The following is a 21,307-nucleotide window of genomic DNA, read 5'->3' as shown; positions in this document are numbered from 1 at the left end:
ATTTAAGCTGAGATATTGCAGAATATTCGATTTATGATACTTCGAGACCTTGTTCGAAACTAAGGTGACAGGCTAGAAAATACCTTTGTTTCCAGTAGTGATGGTTAATAATAGAGGAGATTAGTCCGTTTCTTCTTTATGAAATAACTTGAAAAATCTCTATTTATCACTGAAACTTGACAATGTGAACAATGTCAATTCTTGCTTACAGTTAATACAAACAAAGGCTACAACCACTAGGTTTTCCTATCAGATTTTTAGAGAGAATTTAGGAGTCCGGTGAGTCGACTCAGAGGGTGTAACTGAACTATCTCACCCTAAACCCTGCGTGAACACGTCGTTGCCCTCACCATAACAGTATAAAAAATATGATAAACAGCAGCAATATGAAACGTACGATAGACTATAATATCAGCCAGCCGGACCGTACAATCCCATGCATTCCTATTCAAGCACCCTCTGCAGTCCTCGGGACAGCCGCACGGGCGTGTCCTTCCTAACCAGCCGGGTGCCGATTTTTCCAAGATGACACTAGTGGTTATGTCATTTAACACATGCATATATATAGAAACAGAGATCTCCTTAGTGAAATCTTGAGACTTTTAACGATCAGATCTCACAATGGGTGAAACAACCAACCATCACCACCATGTGGTCACCCGAGTGAATAGACCCCTACCCGAGCTGGAGAAGGACACCGAGGAACACGGATCTCCCCCACAACATCACCACCATGTGTTGGAGCACTCGAACGACAATGGTCAGGTACATCACCATCTGGTGCATCATGGTCTAACTAAAGATAGCAAAGAGTCACTCGAAAGTTGTGACTGGAACCAATTTTGCCATCCCCTCGATTTGCACGGGGGTATCGTTGATGCTACTGTGTTGGACAACTTCTTGGAGTGCTGCTACGAACCACACCGGCCGGAACCGGAAATATCACACCTGCACGAAGCTGCATGTGCTCTCGACTGTGACTTGAGCGAATTGGAAAAACTTCTGTTCACCAGCTGTCCAATAGCGTCCAATACTGCTGACAAGGAAGTGGAGTGCAATTCACAAGGCTTGGGCTGCACCGAGTGTGATCTCAATCGGATGGGGATTTGTTGCTCGGAAGAGTCTTGCGGTATGGAGTGTGATGAATGCTCTAAATGTGGAGCTGAGTGTGAGTTTGAGATTGGCAACCAAAAGTCTTTATTTCGTTCGGAGTCCGTACAGTGCCAGTGGGAGGAGGGGCCCATACGGTGTAGACGTGTGTTCGCAACTACAGGAGAATTGCACAATCATATCGTGGAAGATCACATTGGATCGGGGAAATCACAATACCAGTGCAGATGGGCCGGATGTTCTCGCCATGGCCGCACGTTCGCGCAGAAGCAGAAGGCTGTGAGGCATATACTGGTCCACTCTAAGGATAAACCGTTTGGATGTCCTTCGTGCAATAAAACCTTCAGCACAGAGGTGATGCTGGAGCAGCATGTGAGAACACATACCGGGGAAAGACCGTTTGTCTGTGGCACATGCGGAAAACAGTTCAAGACAAGTTCCAGTCTTTGCGTTCACACAAGGATCCATACCGGCGACAGACCTATACGCTGCAAATGGCCCGGATGCACCAAGAGCTTTAACGACAGCAGCAATCTGTCGAAACACTATAAGACTCATAGTCGGAAGTTCAAGTGTGGTGAGTGTTTGAAAAGCTTCCACTTCGAGAGTGATCTCGCTAGTCATTATCGGATGAGGCATTACGCGGAGAAAGTGGAAATCAAGACTGAGGCGAAGACTGAGGTGAAGACTGAAGTGAAAAATGAGGTTAACACTGGGATTAGGAGGAATCTGCTAGATGGTATCCGGGTTTGAGCGAGCAAGTTTGGAAGTTTGGAGCTGAAAAAGTCGTACAAATACTATGAATACTGAGAAGAAATATGGATTTTTATGAATACTACATAAGTTTTGTGCAACGACAAAAAGATCAGAAGCTGGGAAGATGAAAAGGATACACGTATGATATATAAAGTTCCAAAGATAAAAGACAAAAGAGTTAGCAAGGGGATAATAGATAGCAACGTCGCACAGACAAGAAAGAGGCCGATCGGCCAATTAGGGTATTATTTGGAACCATTAAGCTCTTTAACAATGTCTTCATCAACCTTGGCCACCACTGGCTCAACAGTTGGTCTGATAGTGCCATATGCTTCCTTGGACAATTTGACGGCTGTGTTGAAAACGCCCTTTGGCAAAGAAGCGTCCGTGGCCTCAGAATGGTATGTGTCAACCACGTGGCTCTGGAAACCAGCAGCCTGACTTTGAAGACCCGCGGTGTATTCACCAATTTTTGGCTTGAGCCTTGTAATAATTTCGCCTGTCAGAAGGACGGTGCGGCCAACTTCCTTCGGAATCTTGGCATCATCAGAGGTCGCCGCTGGCTTTGCCTCGCCAGGGAGGTATGATGACAGCAGGGACTCCAGCCTGTCATTAGCAGGTTCGATCAGCGGGTTGACAGTTCCGTCAATCTTTGGCTTGGCTCTGGTGGTGTACAGGTCCTCTACCTGCTTGACTGAGGATGCCACAGCTCCACTCAGCCTCCTGTTCAGCGCCACAGCTTGGTCTCTTGGGACCTGGATAACCTGCTCAGAAGTCAATGTGGTGATCTTAGGAAACGTCTTATCGAGTGAAGTGAGCACGCGATTGTCCGCATACTCGTCAAGCTTGTAGAGGTACTTGTTAGCTGGAAGTGAGCTGAAGAGCGCGCTAAGTCGGGCAAAAATGTAGGAGACAAACGCAAACGATGAAAGGAACGCAATTAGCTCTGACACGAGCGGATACGACTTGATGTGAGCGATAGTTTTGACCATTGTGAAAATGAGTTCAAATCAGGTGGTGTAGAAGACCCCTTGTTAAATGTGAGGCGCGGGCACAGAGCAAGCCGAAGGGAAATCAAGTGAACTTAACGTGATTGGACAAGACCAGAGAACAGAATCGATGAAAACCTCCCAAAGTATGTTTGAATAACTTCCAGAATAATAAGAAAAACAAAGGAAGAACTACAATGAACGAACAAGGTTAAGGGGCAAAAAGTTGTTTCTTGACAGTTCGCATGTGATTTCTCCTGGTAGTGTGGAGACTAAGCATTCTACCTGGAACCAGACCAAACTGGAAATGGCAAGTGAAGAACACTAAAATCGCTAAGAATGGAAGCGGGATATTAAGCGATGATTAAGCTAGGCAAAGTGTCAATAATTCCATGGACTGCATATTATTCTTGAATGCATAAGCGCTCCCTCTATTTTGGAACACAAGAGGAGACGTTTATCGCGTGTTGGCTTTCAATGTGCTTATCTAGTATGAAAGAGCTACTACATAGCTATACCCAATCTATTTCCATTAAATGCCCCCTTTATTTTCACATTTCCCCACAATCAACTACCGTGATATCCAATCTCGGCCGACTTTGCGAGTCCGTTGAAACACTGCCTATTTGCCGCACAATATCTTGACCTTCTATCACCTCGCCAAACACAACATGTTTACCGTCTAAATGCGGCTGCGGTTCAAGACATATAAAGAACTGGCTTCCGTTTGTATTCGGGCCAGAATTGGCCATAGAAACACTCATCCTATTGTGTTTGTGCATGAACCCCTCATCTTCAAACGCGTCCTGGCCGAAAATGGTTTTCGACCCTGTTCCGTTTCCCTTGGTGAAATCACCACCTTGAATCATGAACCCTTTGACTACCCGGTGCACCTTGCTGTTTTTGTATCCCACAGGTTGTAAATTTTCCCTGTACTCCCCGGTGCAAAATTGACGGAAGTTCTCACATGTTTTTGGGAGGTCTTTGGCAAACAGTCGAATCTTGATCCGGCCCAGGTCTCTTGCTGCGTTTGGTTAGTTTCGTTTAGTTAGTATAAACTAGCTTCAAACACTCTACTCACGCCCGATCCTCATCTGTTGAAGTTAGTATCCTGAATAGTGTTATCAACTGTTGTCTCTAAAACTCACATCGAGAAACACTATTGGCTCAGAAAAGTCCATTGCGTTGCGTACGTAGTGTTGTCAAAAGATCTGAAAGTCTTGAGCCTTTTGGTTTTTTTGGCTGGGGAATCCAATACTTGCTTACACACGACTCGCAGGGCCCATAACTTTTTGATGGGGAACGACGGGCGCCCAAATAGAAACCGTTGAGCTTGGGGAAATAGTTTACAGTTTATCTTTCCTCTTTCCACCAATGTCTCCGCCGTCGCCTCAACTGAACCGTGTGCACACATCGGTGCCGGATACTGAGTCCGCTATTGACCGGTCGCTCCCAGAGTTTCCGGCAGCGCTTCCCATCGACGAAGACAACTACTTCAAGCAGCATAAACCACCTCCATACCTTTCAGAAATTTCAAAAGAATGTGCCACCTTCATTAATTTCCACCAACAGCAGACCGGCAAGAAGATTGTGCTGGTTACATCTGGCGGGACGACTGTGCCGCTGGAGAACAACACCGTCAGATTCATAGACAACTTCAGTGCTGGAACAAGAGGAGCCACCTCCGCAGAGTACTTTCTGGAAAACGGCTATGCAGTCATATTTTTGCACCGTGAATTTTCGTTGTTGCCATACTCTAGACACTACTCACATACGACTAATTGCTTTCTTGACTATTTGACGGAGAAGGACGGGAAGGTGTCGATTGGTGATGAATACCAGGCTCAGATGCTCGTTACTCTGCGCAAATACAAATATGCCCAAGACAACAACCAGATCTTGATGATCCCGTTCACCACGGTGCATCAGTACCTTTTCACTTTGAAATTGATCGCTCAAGAGCTTTCTGTATGTGGGTCCAATGCTCTATTCTATCTGGCAGCAGCCGTTTCAGATTTCTTCCTGCCAAGTTCGCGGATGCCAGAACACAAGATCCAGTCCCAAGACTCTGGAGGAAAGCTTGTTGTTGATCTAGAGCCCGTACCCAAGTTTCTGAGTCGTTTGGTGGACTCATGGGCACCAATTTCCATGATAGTGTCCTTCAAGCTGGAGACAGATATCGATATTCTGGTCAAAAAGGCTCGTGGTGCACTTGAGCGATACTCTCACCAGCTTGTGATTGGAAACCTGCTTCAGACGAGGAAAGGAGAGGTGGTGTTCGTCACACAAACCGGCGAGAAATGGATCAAGCTGGAAGACCCGGCATCCGACATCGAAGGTCTCATCGTCCCGGAAGTTGCTGCACTACACGAAAGCTGGATAGAGGATAAGAAGAGGGTTGGTCTATAAAAACGAAACGCCAATTCCAAACTGGAAGCCCTTTCTGGGTAGATCTGTAGTTGCCGTTTGTAGCGGCAGCACGAAGTTGAGCTCGAAACGCGCCGCTGGATGTAGATATGCCAATCCGAGTCCGCAGCTCAGAGCGATAGGCTCGGCACCAAAGTGAGCTGCTTTCTCGCCGAGGCTCTGGCCTCGAGTGTTGACAAGTTTTCCAAAGTTCACAAACTGGTGCAGCTTGAAGTTCGATTCGGGGTAGAACGGAAGGCTTGAAAAGTTAGAAACTCCACCAGCCAAAAACAGGTTCCCGCCAACAGGTAATCCCATTTGTTTGGGACCCAGCGAATTCAGTGAAAAACCGCGGACATCGTTGGATCCTCCGATGAAGAACCGGTCCATGAAGTGGATCCCCTGCCCTCCAGCCAAACTATGGATGTATCCGATTTTGCATGAAAAACTTGAAATTTGACCTACCCACGCAAAGAGCTTGTTGAATTCAACCAAAAACTTGATATTTTTCAGCGAGGACAACTCAATTTCGGATCTGGCCAAAGTACCACTTGAAGGCAACGTGGTGTTCTTGGCTCTCGAATCGTAGCTCACCGAGTAATTGAGCGAGCTCTTGAAGTTTTCACCAGATTCAAACAGCATCTGGTTGCTCACCCGTCCCGTCTGTGGAAGAACGCGGATCGTTCTCATGGCGTTGTCGTATGTCAACTCATGGTTGATCAGTCTGTTCAGAGTGTGTAATTTGAAGGACAAACCCACCGCACTCTGGTCGTGCTTCGTGGTCCAATCAACAGTCCGACTCGTACTATAACCAAGTATTGTCCCACGAAGCCAGGGTTCGTTCCAGATCGGACTGGACAGGTCTAGTAAATACGTCGTTCTTGAAGCAGACCCGATCGAATTGGAACCCACATTGGTGTTGAAATTGAGCGTTTCACCACCACCAAACAAGTTTTTGTATTGCAGAGTCAAAAACCCGTCTCCTTCGCCGTTGCCGATGTTAGTTCCAACTTTCATGAACAGTTTCTTCACAGAAGATATGTACACGTTTGTCACGAGGTTGGGACCATACAAGTTCGGCTGTCCGCGAAATCCGGGACGAGTCCTCTGATGGTCAACTGACATCACCACATTGTTCACCATTCCCGTTTTGGCAAAATTCTCAGACACCTGGTCCAGATTCTGGACGAATCGCTGGAGCGTGAGTCCACTGTTGTCACTAAGTAATGGTCTTAATTGTCTCTGCAGAAACGAGTCACGATACTCATTTTCTGAAGCATTGTATATTAGATTGACATTTTGGATTCTCACCGGTGTCGTTTTGTTTTGCCCCAGGATATTGTTCAGCAGGTTATAGTTGTGTTTCTGAAGCATATCAAGCTTCTGTGCCTGAAGCTGTTCCTCAGAAACTTGCGCTGACTCCGCAAAAAGGAAACTGGAATGTTCATCTTGGTTCATTTCAATGTTCCTAGGCCAATTTCAGCAAAAATCTGGGATTGTTTCGGGCCGTTTGGTCAGATCATGTCCCTGTGGTGATGTTACGAAAGACGAGAGTTCATCATTGGGCAGGATGAGACTCACACGCTATGCGGATACTAATTGGTTTCCACACGAAAGTGTTAGTCCAGCTTGATAACGACACCTAATCCGTGTTGCATATGCTCCTTGTTTCTCGCGCTTTTGCAACCATGACTAAGACAAAGGTGTTACTCATTGGACTGGGTGGTGTGGGAACCATTGCAGCGTATGGCCTGGAATTCGAAGGGAAATCTGAGGTGTCGGCGGTGGTTAGGTCCGACTACGACCTTGTGAAGAACAAGGGCTATGTTATCGAGTCTTGTGATTATGGCCATATTGACTCATATAAGCCCTCCCATGTTTACAGAAACATTGATGAGGCAGTAAGACAAGGACCTTACGATTACGTGGTTGTTTCGACCAAAAACATTCCAGATGCTTATCCCGTGGAGGCCTCAATTGGCAAGGCATACACTGAAGGTGTGACAACCATCGTGTTGTTGCAGAATGGATTCGGAATAGAGAAGCCGCTGTTACAGATGCTACCAGGCGCAACAGTTTTGTCCGGAGTTTCAATGATCTCGTCTACTTTGTACCACGGAGTGGTGAACCACGAGAACGATGATCTTGTGAAATTCGGCGTATTCTACAATGGGGTTACCCCGCGTGAGCAGCAGGAGGCTAGTTGTCACCGGTTCCTGGAACTATACTCCAACTCGAAGAACAAAGCTACCTACGATCCTGATGTCAAGTACACGAGATGGAGGAAGCTCATTTACAACGCGACGTTGAATTCTGCATGTGCTTTGACCAACGTCGATGTCGGAAGACTCGAGCTGTTTGGCGGCATCGAGTCTGTAGCAAAGCCCGCTATGCGTGAGATTATCGCGATTGCTTTGTCGGATGGAGTAGAACTCTCACCGGCAGACATGGACGTGATGATTGAATCCGATAACGGGATCTGGTACTCGCCTTCCATGTTGGTGGATGTCAGGAAGGGCAATCTGATCGAGAATCAGGTGATTCTGGGAAACGCCTTGGATGTTGCGCGGGAAAACGGAATTGAAGCCCCTACACTGACCGTTCTGTACAATCTTCTCTCGATAGTTCAGATGAGGACTAAGGAGGAGAAGAAGTTCTTTGAGCTTCCTGAGAGAAGACCAGATCCGGGCTATAAGATTGAATATTAGAGAGATTATAGAGGAAAATTTAAAAGTTCGAGAACACCGGACCAGAAGAGTGGCAGCCGCAGACCAGGATCAGAATGCGCATAGTACAGAAACTTAATCTCTAGGAGTCTTTCAAAAGATTTCTTAAATAATCCGGCCAAACTTTTAGTACATGCATGAAATGTAAACCCTTGAAATGCAACAAGCTAGCCAATGGGAACGGGTTTGAAGGCCATTCTCAAGTATCCGTCTAAGCATGTTTAATTTTTCAAGCTAAGAAGATGACTTACCAAAATTCACTCCTAGTTCACTTAGCTTCACCATCAGACCCTATAGTCTCCCCCCAATTCCCAGCCCAAACCTCTCCCAAATTAGCTGAAAATCCGCACCTATATTGAATCCAGTCCCCCCTTCATGAATGACTGATTTTTCCCGCTCGCTTCCTTTTATTGTCAATCCCATAACCAAATTCCAAAATCTAGACTTTGTCCACGACCGCGTCTTTACGCGTCTGCCATCGACCCCCCGTGCACTGCGCCCCAGCTCTAATTTCCCATTTTGGCTTCCACCATTAAAATCTGAACTCTGACCCCCCAGTATCCCAAGCTGATACAGTATAAACTTTTTGTTGGTTCTAGGGTTTGAGGAGTTTTGGCTACGGAGTGTTCAGGTGTTCACATATAACGAGGATTACACATTAAGCCTTGCGTGAAACAATGTCTGACACACAGTCGGTGAGAACTGGGAGACCACCGACGTTGCAGCCGTCTCTAGACATATACGACGACCAGAAATCTGCTCTGAGATCTGCCGGATTGAAGCAGACATCCCTCAGCAATGTTGCTGCTGGTCAGAACAAGAAGTATCGGCCCAAGACTACGCTGCTTTCGGGGATGGGAGTTGGAATGGGTCTCGGCAATAGTTCGGCCCAGAGTATAAACTCTAGTGGTTCGTTTTATGCTCAACCCGTTGCAGGACCGGGATTTCAAGCGCCGAGATTTCCACAAAGTGGATCTACGATGTCGTTGAACTCCACATCGTCCGGATATCAACAGCAGCCAGGCCAATTCTACCAGCATCCTCAGGGACTACAGCCACACTATCAGCAGTACCAACCACACGCACAACAAGATCCCCATCAATACCAGCAGTACCAGCAGTACCAGCAACAATATCAGCAGCAACACCAGCAGTATCCTCAGCAACACCAGCAATACCAACAGTATCAGCATTATGCAAAGCCTTCCCTACAGCCTGCACAACCAATCAACCAACACATACGTCGCCTGTCCCAGCAAAGAACGTCGTTTCCGGCATCACCTTCACTCAATCGTAGATCGTCAGTGATTTCTGCCCTAGTGGAACAGACTTCACCTTCCAGAGTGGCGAGTTCGTCGCATGGTGCGAACGAAGGCCAGTACACCCCAGAATCACTCAACGATCTCGAGATGAGTATGGAACTTGGTGCGCAACTGGACCGGGTGTTCAAGTCTTCGACGAAGGAAAAAGAAGAGTCCGCCACGACATTGGAGCTGCAGAGAGATCTAGACGAGACGAAGGCCGCCGAGGCCAGCCTTTTCAAAGAAAATGAACTATTGAAGGCCCAAATTGCCAAACTCGAGGAAGAGTCTCAGAATAAAACGCTGGCCCACAATGATGAGACCAGCCTGCACTCAGATAATGAGAGATTACATCACAAGGTTTCAAGCCTCGAGGAACAGTTGGTCATTGCGAGTTCAAGGAACGAAGAATTGGCAGCAAAGGTCAAACTCGAGGCCAAGATGACCGGTCAAAATCAGAGCTTGAAACTTCAGGTTAAGAGCATGGAATCTCATCTTGACGAGGCCACCAAGTTGAACGAGGAGTTTGCGAAGAAGATCTCGGAATACCAGGAAAAGTACTCATCGGCCTTGAAGACGATAGAAGGTCAGCAAAAGCAGCATTCCGCTGTATTGAAATCACATGATAGCTTGAAGAGAGACTATGAGCAGTTGGAGAAGGTCCAGCAAAACTCTGTAGCAGATCTCTTGAACCTGAGGGTTTCCCATGAGAAGCTCCAGAACGAACATGTTGCCATCTCTGATGCTCAGAAGGCAATCGAAAGTACACACGAAGCTCTGGCAAAGGAAAAGGCAGCCCACGAGGACTTGCAGAAGGAACATAGCAGCTTGAAGCAGATACACGAAACCACCACCCAGAACTATGAGCTTCAGGTCAAAGAGAACCAGAACTTGAAGACCAATCTGGAATCTCTGGAGGTCTCGTTGAAAACCAAGAACAAGGAACACGAATTCAAGACCAAAACGTTAGAATCCACACTGAATGAATTTAATACAACCAGGGACAAGCTCGAAGAAATGGGTGTACTACTGGAAGATACCAGACACCAGAACAGGACTTTGAGAACATACGTGGCAGGAATAATGAGGCATGTACAATCCAAAACGAAAGATGAAAGCCTTTTTGAAAGCATTATCGATATAGAATCTTTGGGATACGAGGATTCGGAACTGCGTGCTGAATACAGTGATATCAAAAAGGCCCTCTCCACCGCTAAGGAAGAGCACGGCGTCAATGTGTACGATCAAGGAGAGCTGTCTAGCATTCAGCCACACCTTTTGCAGGTGTTCCGAGAGGAGGTAAGACGTCTCTCGTACCAGTTACAGCTTGTGAATAGTCAAAAACAGGAGCTAGAGACGCAATACAAGAAACAGCTCGCTTTGGAGAGGAAGACCCTAAAACTGGTCAGCGGAGCCTTCAACCTGGCTCTGAAGGAATCCAATGTTGTGCGAAAACACACTACCGGACTGCGGACAATCACTGTGGTTCCTGTGCTTCCTAATTTCCAAAGGGAAATGGATACCACAAAGACAATAGAGCCATAAATGGTGTTTAAATATATGATAAGACGTTCACGTGACCTTGAGTAGTGCACTTCCCAAGTGTAGCCGACGCCGGTTAGGCTTACCCTTTTGGGGAGAGCGCCGATTCTCCTCACCCCTCTCTCACATGGCAGAAGGGAGGAGGCCATTTGAAGTGAGCCGAGTATCATCGGTTGCGTTTATTCTTCTCTGATTTCCAAGTCAAACTCGTGGTTTTCTATAATTTTGCACTGTATTGTTACCACCTGGTATCAGATCAAGCGCTTGGTGATCAGAAATACCCGATCTTGTGAATACAGTCTAGTGTTGTATTGTTTCTTCTTTGTTGAAAGTCACACCACAAAGAATTGAAACAAAGCTTACAAACAAGCAAACAGATTATACTCCACACAAACTCAACCTTACAAACAACAACAACCTTTTCTTTATCATCACATATACATCAAAATGTCGCAACCAAGAGCGAAACCTTGGGAAGTCTCGTCTGGCACTTCGATGGCTTCTACTACTCCAGCCACATCTGCCACGGTATCGGAATCGGGCGCACCTGCTATTCCCAGCAAGCCTTCTTCTATGACGAGCAGTTCGTTGAATACAGCTTCTGCAGCGAGTACGGGGTTGGCTTCAAACCCCAACACTTTTGGCAACATGATGTCCAACTCTTACACGTCGCCCTACTCTTCCGGATACGGTTCCGCGGGTGGTTATGGTGCATACAGCGGTTACGGAGGATATGGGTCCTCTGGATACGGCGGTTTGGGTGGGTTTGGATCAAGCTCGTATGGTGGTTATGGTGGTGGAATGTACGGGTCTAGGTATGGCGGTGGCTATGGTGGGATGTATGGGAACAACATGATGAACATGGGCAACGGCAACGAGCTCGGGGGTTTGGCGCAGAACTCTGAGGCAACTTTCCAATTGATAGAATCGATGATCGGTGCTGTTGGTGGTTTTGCGCAGATGCTGGAATCGACATATTACGCTACACACAACTCTTTCTTTACAATGATATCCATGGCAGAACAGTTTTCGCATCTGAAGAATGCACTTGGATCACTATTAGGAATCTTCACACTGATAAAATGGGCAAAAAAACTTTTGGGAAGAGCCGTGGGTATCAAGAAATCTTTAACGCCAGCAGAATTTGCCAAGTTCCAGAAAAAACAGCTCAAAGAGAGAGACAACAGCAACAACAGTAACAACAACAACAACAATCGCATCTCGTTGAAACCACTGGTGTTCTTTTTAGCTGCTATCTTTGGACTGCCCTACTTGATGAACAAGCTCATCAGACGCCTTGCTCAGGAGCAACAGAATAGTGTCGCACACCAACTCCGCCCAGACCAGCTGCAAAATGGTGAACCACAACAACTTCCGCTACAGGCTCAGAATCAAGCTCAGCAGGTGGACCCTACAAGGCTCGAATTTGCTCGTGCATTATACGACTTCAACCCAGAAAACAACGAGGTTGAACTGGCTCTTAGACGTGGGGACTTGGTGGCCATCCTTTCAAGAGCAGATCCACTGACCGGAGAAGAGTCCAAGTGGTGGAAGTGCAGATCTAGAGACAGCAGATTGGGATTCGTTCCGTATAACTATTTGGAAGTGATACAGCGGAACAAAAATGGCAACGCTATCCAAAGCATCACCTCTAACGCTCCACAGGAAACCGCCGCTTCTTCCAAAACCGCCAAAATCGACGCCGATGAGTTCAAAAACCTGAAGACATGAGCCCATTTTTAAAATTCCTACTGCACTTATGTGTAACGATTACGACAGGTTTCCATTTTATTCCGAGATTTTTGATACTAATTTTTCAGGCTGTTTAACAATTTCCATATATCACAAGAAACCCAGCTCAGGCAGGACCAGGACCAGGACCAACAGCGTCGTCAGCTCTGTTCTGCTCGCTTTCGACCTTCGAGCCCTTATCTTGCAAAGAGCTGTATCCCTTGAAGTTGTTCTTGACATTGTCAGTGTGCTCGTTAGTAAACCCATTAGCGGCATTGGCAGTGGCAGAGGCTGCATCTTTGAATGACTCTCTACCCTCTTCGGCCTTGGAAGCTACATCTGAGGCTGCTTCCTTGACACTCTTTTCGGCATTAGCACCATGCTCTTGGGCCTTCGAGGCCACCTCAGAGGCGGCATCCGAGGTCTTATGGGCAACATGCTCGGCACTTTCAAGACCAGCCGCCGCCGCTTTTCCAATCTTCTTGTTGAGATTATCCAAGGTCTCTTTGGCACTGTCTACAATAGACTGTTTGCCACGGATTTGGCTGACATTGGTTCTTAGTAGCATGGCCGATGGCCTGGCAGTTCTGAGGAGAGTGAATGATTGTCTGAGCATTTTTTGGCAACAAATAATTTAATCGAAGTTGACTAATTTTAAAATTATCATTGGTCTTTCCGCCACTATTTATATTATTCGCAAAATAGCAATCGTGCATAGATTGCTATATTCGTCATGAGCCGCATCTGACGTAATGGTCACGTGCCACCAGATCTGCGGCAACCACATCTCGATCTGAGATCAATGTTCTCAATACAGTTGGTGTGTTGTTGCTACCCAAACGAGCAAGAGAGTAGGGAATGGTTCCGAAACGTGCAATATCCTTGCTCAAGGCTTTGGCAGTAGTGGGATTCTTATACAAATTTGCATCGGTTCTGACGAGCTCATTAGGTTCCCATAACACCACACCCAGTCCAGAACCAGAAAAAGCATCTCTATTCCGGACCCAATTCACACAGTTACATCGCGACTTTGTGAATTTGAAGCCCAAGTGCAATCCCTTGGATAAGTATCTCGAGGATTCACAGGATTACCACCAGTATTTCGGTTATGATGACTACAAAGTCAGATTGGATGACGAGATCTTAGCCGGGCTGCTAGATATTTCCAAGGCCCAGGAGAAAGAGCTGACCAAAGCCAACAAGGCTCTGATCTCGTACCTGGCCAAAGGATCAAAATTTTTATCATCTTTCAAGAGTTCGCTAGAAGAATCCAAGTTGATTCGCGAGACCAACGGAATAGTGTATGTTTCTGACGAGAGGCTGTTCTGGCTCACATTCGCCAGTATCAAGTACCAGAGAGATATCAACCAGGATTTGACTTCGATCGAAATATTTACACCTCTCAAGTCGAGTATTTGCTCTGAATTGGCTTCTGGGTTTGAAAACGTTCATTGTTCGTCTTTCGACCAGTTTCTACCTATAGACATCATGACAACCTTTGAGGAGGGTTACCAGTACAAGTCGCTGGCTTTGTTGCTTTCTCCATTCGAGAACACGCTGTATCTGGATTCCGATAACTTTTTGCTGAGACCTGCAGATGAGTTGTTCACAAATGAGAAATATGTATCTACCGGTTTGGTAATTTGGCCAGACTTCTGGAAAAGGTCGACCAATCCGCTTTATTTTAAGATGATCAGCAAATATCATCTCATGCAATTGCTTCACCTCGGCACAATGCCAGCGGTTGAATCTGGCCAGATGCTTGTCAACAAACAAAAACATTTACGAACGCTGATTCTTGCATACTACTACAATGTTCACGGACCTGACTACTTCTACCCACTCTTCTCGCAAGGATTTCCAGGAGAAGGCGACAAAGAGACCTTTTTGCTTGCCTCCATTGCTCTAGACGAGCCATATCACTTCATAGTGACAAAGACACAAATCAGTGGATACAACGAAATAATAGACGATGTCTTTTATGGCCAGGCCATTTTGCAGCCCGATCCGAGCAAGAGCAACTCGTTTGTGTTCCTCCATTGCAACTACCCCAAACTGAAGGTCTGGGAACTAGACGAAAAGTATACTAACTATTTAACCAAACCAACAGAACAACATAGGTCCTTCCAAGTTGTTAGGAATGCCAAAAAGGATGGTGATACCGACTTTATCAAGGCAGTGGGCCGCGATGTGGAGCTCGAGATTTGGACCGTGCTAGGGGGCTTACTGGAGCAATTTTCGAAGCATTGGGAGAAAATAGGTGGTAGTAGCTTCGAGGTATCACAGGAGAAAATCAAGGCTCGTTTGGAGTTCCTGAAATCGCATAAGGAGCCTGGTGTGGCTCTGTAAATCATCATGGGCCATTACTTCATAAACTAGGAAGATTATGAGTGTAAGCCACTCTCACTCTGTTGTAGACAGTCAAACTCCAAGTTGCTAATATGCTGATCATGAAGAAGTTGATTTAATTTTTCACTTTATTCGTTCTTATATCATCCTATGTGCGGCTTAAGCATTCATAATACATTATTCTATTGGTACACTACCACACAATGACCTTCGATATTCCTCTCGTAATTCTCGTTTTCCAGAACTGAGAATAAGTCATAATCAACATCATGTTGGTAACAAGGCCTAGCTTTCGAGGAGTTGGCTTATTTGCTACAGCTAATTTCAGAAGCTTGAGCACGGTTCCCGCTTCCATCTTGGACGTGTTCAAATATCCTCCTCCCTTGAGTTCCAGATTAAGTGTGAGAGGCTGGGTCACGGCAGTCAGAGCACAGAAAAAGATTGCATTTGTACAATTGACAGATGGCACCACCTCACAGACTCTTCAGTGTATTTTAGACCCCTCGCTGGTGAAGGGGCTGAAAACAGGAGTTTCCGTGGAGCTTGAAGGATCATGGAGTGAGTCAAAGGGTAACGGTGCTTATGAGTTGAAAGTTGGTCCTGAAGATACGGTAAAGATACTTGGTGATATTTCCGAAACTTACCCGTTACAAAAGAAATTTCATAGTAGCCAGTTTTTGAGAACGATACCGGAGTTCAGGTATAAAACAAACACACTAGGCGCTTTGATGAGGCTCAGATCCAATGTGGACTTTTCATTAAATCAGTTCTTCAACACTAGTGGCTTTTACAAAACCAACCCACCATTGGTGACTTCATCTGATTGTGAGGGTGCAGGTGAGTTGTTCACCATTGAGAGCAACTCCAGACAAAAAGGAGACACAGCTTTTTTTGGAAAGAAAGCGTACCTTACCGTTTCCACCCAACTTCATTTGGAAGTGCTATGTATGGCACTGAGCAAAGTCTGGACGCTGTCACCGTGCTTCCGTGCAGAGGAAAGCGATACAAATAGGCATCTGAGTGAGTTCTGGATGATGGAAGTGGAAATTGCCTTTGTGGAAGATGTTCACCAGCTAACCAAGTTTACCGAAGAGATGATAAAGGCCACTGTTAGACCCTTGTTGGAAGACCACAACGGAATCGGCACGGATATAAAGGACTCCAAAAGAGACCCCGAAGTTGCTAAGGAAATGGAACTGAGATGGAAGCAGCTTCTAGCAAAGGAAGACTGGGACTGCATCACTTATACCAAAGCGATAGAGATTCTTGCCGGGGCCCAACGTGACGGAACTGTAAAATTCGAATACGAACCAGTTTGGGGAGACTCTCTTCAGTCAGAACACGAGAAATGGCTAGCAAAGGAGTACTTCAAAGGCCCAGTTTTTGTGACAGACTATCCGAAGGAACAGAAACCTTTTTACATGTTGCTGAACTCGGATAATAAAACTGTTGCATGTTATGACCTGTTGGTTCCCGAGATTGGTGAGTTGGTAGGCGGGTCTCTTAGAGAACATGATCTCAAGAAGCTGCAGAATGAAATTGAGAGGAGAGGGATGAATGCGGAGGAGATAGAGTGGTATGTAAAGCTCAGAGAAAGCGGATCGGTCCCTCATGGTGGTTTTGGTATGGGGTTCGAGAGATTGCTATGTTATCTGGGGAACGTGGACAACATCAGGGATGCAATTCCCTTTCCAAGGGCAGTGGACAGTTGTGTGTGTTGAAGGGAGACAATTGAGATGAGGTGTGTATATATCTGGTGTATTTCTGGAGATGTGTATATGAAATTCAAGTATAAAGCCTGTATTTAGAGGTCTGTTCATATGCGAGTCCAGAGGTGCATATATAACGTGCATATAGAAATGTATACATCGGAACTACGACGAAACGGATGATCTTATCCTACCAAAAAACAATATCTAAATGGGTCATGGCATGATATAATTCCATATACATACATATATATATATAAATAACTACCAAAATGCACAATTTTATTGATTTTTGAATGCAAAGCCTCAGTCTCCATTCATTCCCCTATAGCCTACAGACACGAAGAATATGGCAGTTGAGAGGATGGGGGCCCCGGATCCCGCAATCGCGGCAGCATGTGCGAGCCAAAAACCAGCTAGATCAGCTTCTTTTCTCTCGTTCATTCTTTTTGTCAAACATATTTCCACCTGATTTACAATGGTAGAAGGTGCTAATATAATTGCCAAGTCCCTTCAACAGCTGGGCGTGAAGACGGTGTTCGGCATAGTGGGGATTCCGGTGGTGGAGGTAAGTGAGGTGTTCAGAAGCGTCAGCAACCCATGTATATCAGTCCACTCAACTAACCGAAAATTTAGATTGCCGATGCTTGTATTGAACTAGGAATAGAGTTCATTTCATTTCGCAACGAACAGGCTGCCTCATACGCTGCCTCGGCTTACGGCTATCTTACTGGAAGACCCGGTGTTCTGCTAGTGGTAGGCGGACCTGGTCTGGTTCACGCCTCAGCAGGTATTTTGAACTCGCAATCGAACAGATGGCCTATTATAGTCCTGGCTGGGTCGTCATCTTCTGCTGAGATCTATAAGGGTGGATTTCAGGAATTGGATCAGGTTTCATACATCTCTCCACACGTCAAATTTGCGGCGCGGCCTCCAAACCTCCAGCGGATCCCGGAGTTGCTTTCGAAAGCATACAGAAAAGCCACTGTGGGTATTCCGGGAGCAACATATGTGGATTTTCCTGCTGATTTGATTCAGAGCCAATTGGAACCAGATTTTGCGTCTCAGGCTCTGGAGAAAATCAGCGATGAAGTGACCCGTTTGGGGGCTCCTGTCTTTGTTCCAGACGAGAAAGCTTTGACAATTGCTGTCGAACATTTAAAAGAGGCAAAGTGTCCTCTCGTGATCATAGGAAAAGGTGCTGCCTATTCCATTGGAGCAGCTGACATCATCCGCAAATTTGTTGAAGGCCACAACCTTCCTTTCCTACCAACCCCAATGGCAAAGGGTGTAGTTTCTGACTTTTCGGAGCTTAACACCTCATCAGCGAGATCTGCAATTCTCAAGAGTGCAGACGTGATTTTGCTACTAGGAGGTCGGTTGAACTGGATCTTACACCACGGAGAAAGCCCTCGGTTTCAAAAGAATGTAAAGTTCATCCAAGTTGATATATCCGCAGAGGATATTGGGGACAACGCCTTACCTGGATCGTATCCCCTTGGACTTGTCGGTGATATTGCTTTGACTGTGGAAAAACTGGACAAAAGGCTGCGTACTCACAAATTCAATGGGGTCCCCAAATCGATAGTTGAGAGACGGACTCTGAACGAGAATAAACAGTCTCAGAAGGAAACCAAACCTCTTCAAAAGGGAAGCCTCATGAACTATAACCAAGCTTATGCAGTTATTAGAGAATGTCTGGACAAACACAATGATGACGTTGTTTATATCTCCGAGGGTGCCAACACCATGGACGTTGCCCGAGTTTCTTTCCCCATGACTCAACCCAAGCACAAGTTGGACGCAGGCACAAATGCTACTATGGGGGTGGGAATGGGATATGCAATAAGTGCTAAAAGCGTGTTTGGCCCCGCAAAGATTGTGGTAGCTATAGAAGGAGACTCTGCGTTTGGATTCTCGGCAATGGAGATCGAGACTTGTGTTCGGTCGAATCTCCCAGTGATTGTGGTAGTCATGAACAACAGTGGAGTTTATCACGGGATAGACCCCCAAGCAAAATTGACGAAGTTGCCTTCGACTGCTCTCAGTCAAGATACCAAATACGAACTCCTGGGTGAAGCTTTGGGGGCCACGGGTTACAGAGTTGCTAACCTTGATGAACTGAAGGAGTCCATGACAGAAGCTGTGACCAAATACCTGTCGTCTGGCCAGACCAGCGTTATCAACGTGATAATAGAGAATGGAGCCCAGAAAAAGTTGCAGTTTGGATGGCAGAACAAACCAAAGTTGTAACAAGTTTTCAGTGATTTACGATGCACTAAAAAAGGAACGCCAAATAGTAAAAAATCCTCTAATATATGAATACAATGCACTCAATCATCCTTTCCGTGTTTTCCATTGACGGCATCGTTGTATGTGTCTTGCACCGAGTCCACAATGTCATTCACGATGTCATCCACGGTATCTTCGAGATCGTCAAAGACATCTTCCAGGAACCCCAAGAAACCATCTTTCTCGTCGTCCTCGTCGTCCTTGTCATCGTCGTCCTCGTCATCATCATTGTCATCCTCGTCATCCTCGTCCTCGTTGTCATCGTCATCCTTATTACTCTCGCCACCATTTACAGCGTCGCCCTCCTCTGTAGAGGGAGAGGGTGTCGAAGCAGCAGTCGAAGCAGCAGTCGAAGACTCTGACGAGATACTGCTATAATAAGAAGGATCAGGAACAGACTCCGGAGTAATGAAAGTTGAATACGAGGACTCAGACTTGAGCAAAGACGAAGTTGGATCAACTGGAAGGTCACCCCCCTCGAGGTCGCTCATGTGCTTCCTCCATATTAAGTCGTAAGTTGCTTCCGTGCGCAGCATCGTCATGTCATGCTCAAAGCTGACGTTTGGATAATCATATGCGTCTTGCCAATCTTTCTCCAGAAGGTTGGCACTGGACACGTACGAATCCACTAACCCACCTCTGGCTGTTCTCGCAGAACCGTTATTCGGAGCAGGAATGAGGTCCAGACTCTCACAAATAATGCTGTAAATCTCTGTGTTTTGGAATGGCTTGAGTTTCTTCGGAGCACTACCAAGCTTCTTCTCGAAAAAAGGACCATCCCCGAGGAAAAGAGCCCTCATCAAGACCTCTGTGTTATTGTAACCGTGTATTCCCAGAGGATGGTAGTCGAAGCCCTTACGCTTCATCTCGGCATGGGTGGTCACAGTATACCCAACCTCGGGAACGACCCATATAGGTGCAATTCTAGAGGTGTATTGGTTTTCAATGTAGCCGAAGTGCCATTCTTTTGGCAGATCCTCTCGCTTATAGACGGTGAAATGGGAGCCATTTTGGCGATTTCCTTGGATCTCATTGTACACTTCCTCAACCGAATATTGCTTAAATGGACGCAGCCCAAACAATGGCCATCCGTCCATGTGCTCAATCTTCTTCATATCAACCAAGTCGTCCAGGTAGATCAGACGGTCGTTGGAAGTAGGAGACATTCCATGATCAGAAACCACAACGAAGTTGACGATTTCCGTAAGATTCCTGAGAATCAACCCCATATAGATACTATCCAGGAAGTTATCCACATATCTCAAGCCTTCTTCGAGTTGATTGCCAGAAACCCCATATTTGTGACCCAGCGAATCTATCGTTGGCACGTATGACATCAATAGCTCTGGCCGAGTATCCGTATCACGGTCCAACCAGCTCAACAGTCTATCCACTTTCACAGACAGAACTTCACTGCCATTGTATTTATCCACCTCTAATGGTTCTCCAGACGCGACTGGGACTTCACTTCCAGGCCACATATGGATTGCAGAACTCACTCCCTGCAGAGCTGCAGTCTGCCATATTGGATCTCCTCCCCACCATTGCTCTAGCAGGCTAAGTTCAGGGTTCGTATTGATGAACTGCTTTCCAGAATCAGGGTCAAAAAAGCTGTTACCCACAATGCCGTGTTCTGATGGGTATAAACCCGTTGCCAAAGTCCAATGGTTCGGAAATGTGGAAGATGGGAAGGATGGAATCATGTATGGGGAACCGTAACCTTCCAGCAGCAAATCATGCAAAAAAGGCGTTGTCTGCTTCGAAATGTAGTGAGGATGAAACCCGTCTAACGATATCAGAATGGTAGTAGGGTAGAAGATATCCGTTCCATTGGAGTACCTGGTCTTCAGATCAGCACCCTGAGATGGAGAAGATTCGCTGCTGTCAAACTTAGCCTTATTTTTTGTAAGAAGAACAGCACATCCCACCAGAAAAGTCACAAAGCCAATCAAAAGAAAATTGAATTGAGTTTTGGTAAACTTTCTCTTGTATCCACCTATCTGGAGTCCATCGTTGGGGTAAGTCAAGTAGTCTTCACTGCTGGCGAAACTCGACAAAGATCTGCTCCTATCGCGCATTTCAATGGAATCACCAAAATACTCAAATCCTTTGTTATTGGGCCGTAGAAATGACGACAAAGTAGTTCTGATCCTCTCAGCAATACTTGGCTCATCTAGGTCATTCAGATTGAGAGAGTCGTTGTCTATGTCGTAGTTATCTGTGGAGAAAATCCCGCTGTCTGCATCACCTCTAGTGACAATAAAGTCATCCTCAGGGTCATCCAGATCCGTTACTGGAATATCTGCCTCAAATCTGCTCATCTTTGGTCTGTTGAGTGTGTATATAGGGGCAGATCTTTGAACTCGATTTCAGCTGCCACATAACAGCCCAATCTG

The 21,307-nt window shown here is 46.1% G+C and overlaps 12 protein-coding genes across 12 annotated transcripts; 7 read left to right on the top strand and 5 right to left on the bottom strand.

Annotated features, from left to right (window-relative positions):
• Window positions 1-621: 621 nt before the first annotated feature.
• KUCA_T00001029001 (uncharacterized protein) lies at window positions 622-1,863 on the top strand (the record flags this gene model as incomplete). The annotated part of the gene is made up of 1 exon (XM_022605627.1): window positions 622-1,863. One exon carries the CDS (start codon window positions 622-624, stop codon window positions 1,861-1,863), a length of 1,242 nt encoding a protein of 413 aa, XP_022457077.1.
• Window positions 1,864-2,111: 248 nt separating this feature from the next.
• KUCA_T00001028001 (uncharacterized protein) lies at window positions 2,112-2,858 on the bottom strand (the record flags this gene model as incomplete). The annotated part of the gene is made up of 1 exon (XM_022605626.1): window positions 2,112-2,858. One exon carries the CDS (start codon window positions 2,856-2,858, stop codon window positions 2,112-2,114), a length of 747 nt encoding a protein of 248 aa, XP_022457076.1.
• Window positions 2,859-3,406: 548 nt separating this feature from the next.
• On the bottom strand, window positions 3,407-3,949 carry KUCA_T00001027001 (uncharacterized protein; the record flags this gene model as incomplete). Its single annotated transcript, XM_022605625.1, has 2 exons — window positions 3,407-3,879; window positions 3,937-3,949. The coding sequence occupies 2 exons, from the start codon at window positions 3,947-3,949 to the stop codon at window positions 3,407-3,409; spliced, it is 486 nt and encodes a 161-aa protein (XP_022457075.1).
• A 1,309-nt stretch (window positions 3,950-5,258) lies between these two features.
• KUCA_T00001026001 (uncharacterized protein) lies at window positions 5,259-6,719 on the bottom strand (the record flags this gene model as incomplete). The annotated part of the gene is made up of 1 exon (XM_022605624.1): window positions 5,259-6,719. One exon carries the CDS (start codon window positions 6,717-6,719, stop codon window positions 5,259-5,261), a length of 1,461 nt encoding a protein of 486 aa, XP_022457074.1.
• A 230-nt stretch (window positions 6,720-6,949) lies between these two features.
• Window positions 6,950-7,969, top strand: KUCA_T00001025001 (uncharacterized protein; the record flags this gene model as incomplete). The annotated part of the gene is made up of 1 exon (XM_022605623.1): window positions 6,950-7,969. The coding sequence occupies one exon, from the start codon at window positions 6,950-6,952 to the stop codon at window positions 7,967-7,969; it is 1,020 nt and encodes a 339-aa protein (XP_022457073.1).
• A 695-nt stretch (window positions 7,970-8,664) lies between these two features.
• Window positions 8,665-10,833, top strand: KUCA_T00001024001 (uncharacterized protein; the record flags this gene model as incomplete). The annotated part of the gene is made up of 1 exon (XM_022605622.1): window positions 8,665-10,833. One exon carries the CDS (start codon window positions 8,665-8,667, stop codon window positions 10,831-10,833), a length of 2,169 nt encoding a protein of 722 aa, XP_022457072.1.
• A 444-nt stretch (window positions 10,834-11,277) lies between these two features.
• Window positions 11,278-12,561, top strand: KUCA_T00001023001 (uncharacterized protein; the record flags this gene model as incomplete). Its single annotated transcript, XM_022605621.1, has 1 exon — window positions 11,278-12,561. One exon carries the CDS (start codon window positions 11,278-11,280, stop codon window positions 12,559-12,561), a length of 1,284 nt encoding a protein of 427 aa, XP_022457071.1.
• Window positions 12,562-12,688: 127 nt separating this feature from the next.
• On the bottom strand, window positions 12,689-13,177 carry KUCA_T00001022001 (uncharacterized protein; the record flags this gene model as incomplete). The annotated part of the gene is made up of 1 exon (XM_022605620.1): window positions 12,689-13,177. The coding sequence occupies one exon, from the start codon at window positions 13,175-13,177 to the stop codon at window positions 12,689-12,691; it is 489 nt and encodes a 162-aa protein (XP_022457070.1).
• Window positions 13,178-13,419: 242 nt separating this feature from the next.
• KUCA_T00001021001 (uncharacterized protein) lies at window positions 13,420-14,910 on the top strand (the record flags this gene model as incomplete). The annotated part of the gene is made up of 1 exon (XM_022605619.1): window positions 13,420-14,910. One exon carries the CDS (start codon window positions 13,420-13,422, stop codon window positions 14,908-14,910), a length of 1,491 nt encoding a protein of 496 aa, XP_022457069.1.
• A 269-nt stretch (window positions 14,911-15,179) lies between these two features.
• KUCA_T00001020001 (uncharacterized protein) lies at window positions 15,180-16,631 on the top strand (the record flags this gene model as incomplete). The annotated part of the gene is made up of 1 exon (XM_022605617.1): window positions 15,180-16,631. The coding sequence occupies one exon, from the start codon at window positions 15,180-15,182 to the stop codon at window positions 16,629-16,631; it is 1,452 nt and encodes a 483-aa protein (XP_022457068.1).
• Window positions 16,632-17,097: 466 nt separating this feature from the next.
• On the top strand, window positions 17,098-18,872 carry KUCA_T00001019001 (uncharacterized protein; the record flags this gene model as incomplete). The annotated part of the gene is made up of 2 exons (XM_022605616.1): window positions 17,098-17,187; window positions 17,256-18,872. The coding sequence occupies 2 exons, from the start codon at window positions 17,098-17,100 to the stop codon at window positions 18,870-18,872; spliced, it is 1,707 nt and encodes a 568-aa protein (XP_022457067.1).
• An 80-nt stretch (window positions 18,873-18,952) lies between these two features.
• On the bottom strand, window positions 18,953-21,232 carry KUCA_T00001018001 (uncharacterized protein; the record flags this gene model as incomplete). Its single annotated transcript, XM_022605615.1, has 1 exon — window positions 18,953-21,232. One exon carries the CDS (start codon window positions 21,230-21,232, stop codon window positions 18,953-18,955), a length of 2,280 nt encoding a protein of 759 aa, XP_022457066.1.
• Window positions 21,233-21,307: the final 75 nt, after the last annotated feature.

Source organism: Kuraishia capsulata, genomic scaffold, assembly GCF_000576695.1.
Source record: "Kuraishia capsulata CBS 1993 genomic scaffold, Kuraishia_capsulata_scaffold_1, whole genome shotgun sequence".
Lineage (NCBI taxonomy): Eukaryota > Fungi > Ascomycota > Pichiomycetes > Pichiales > Pichiaceae > Kuraishia > Kuraishia capsulata.
Note: the sequence above shows the minus strand (reverse complement) of the source record. Positions and strands in the feature narration are given on the sequence as shown.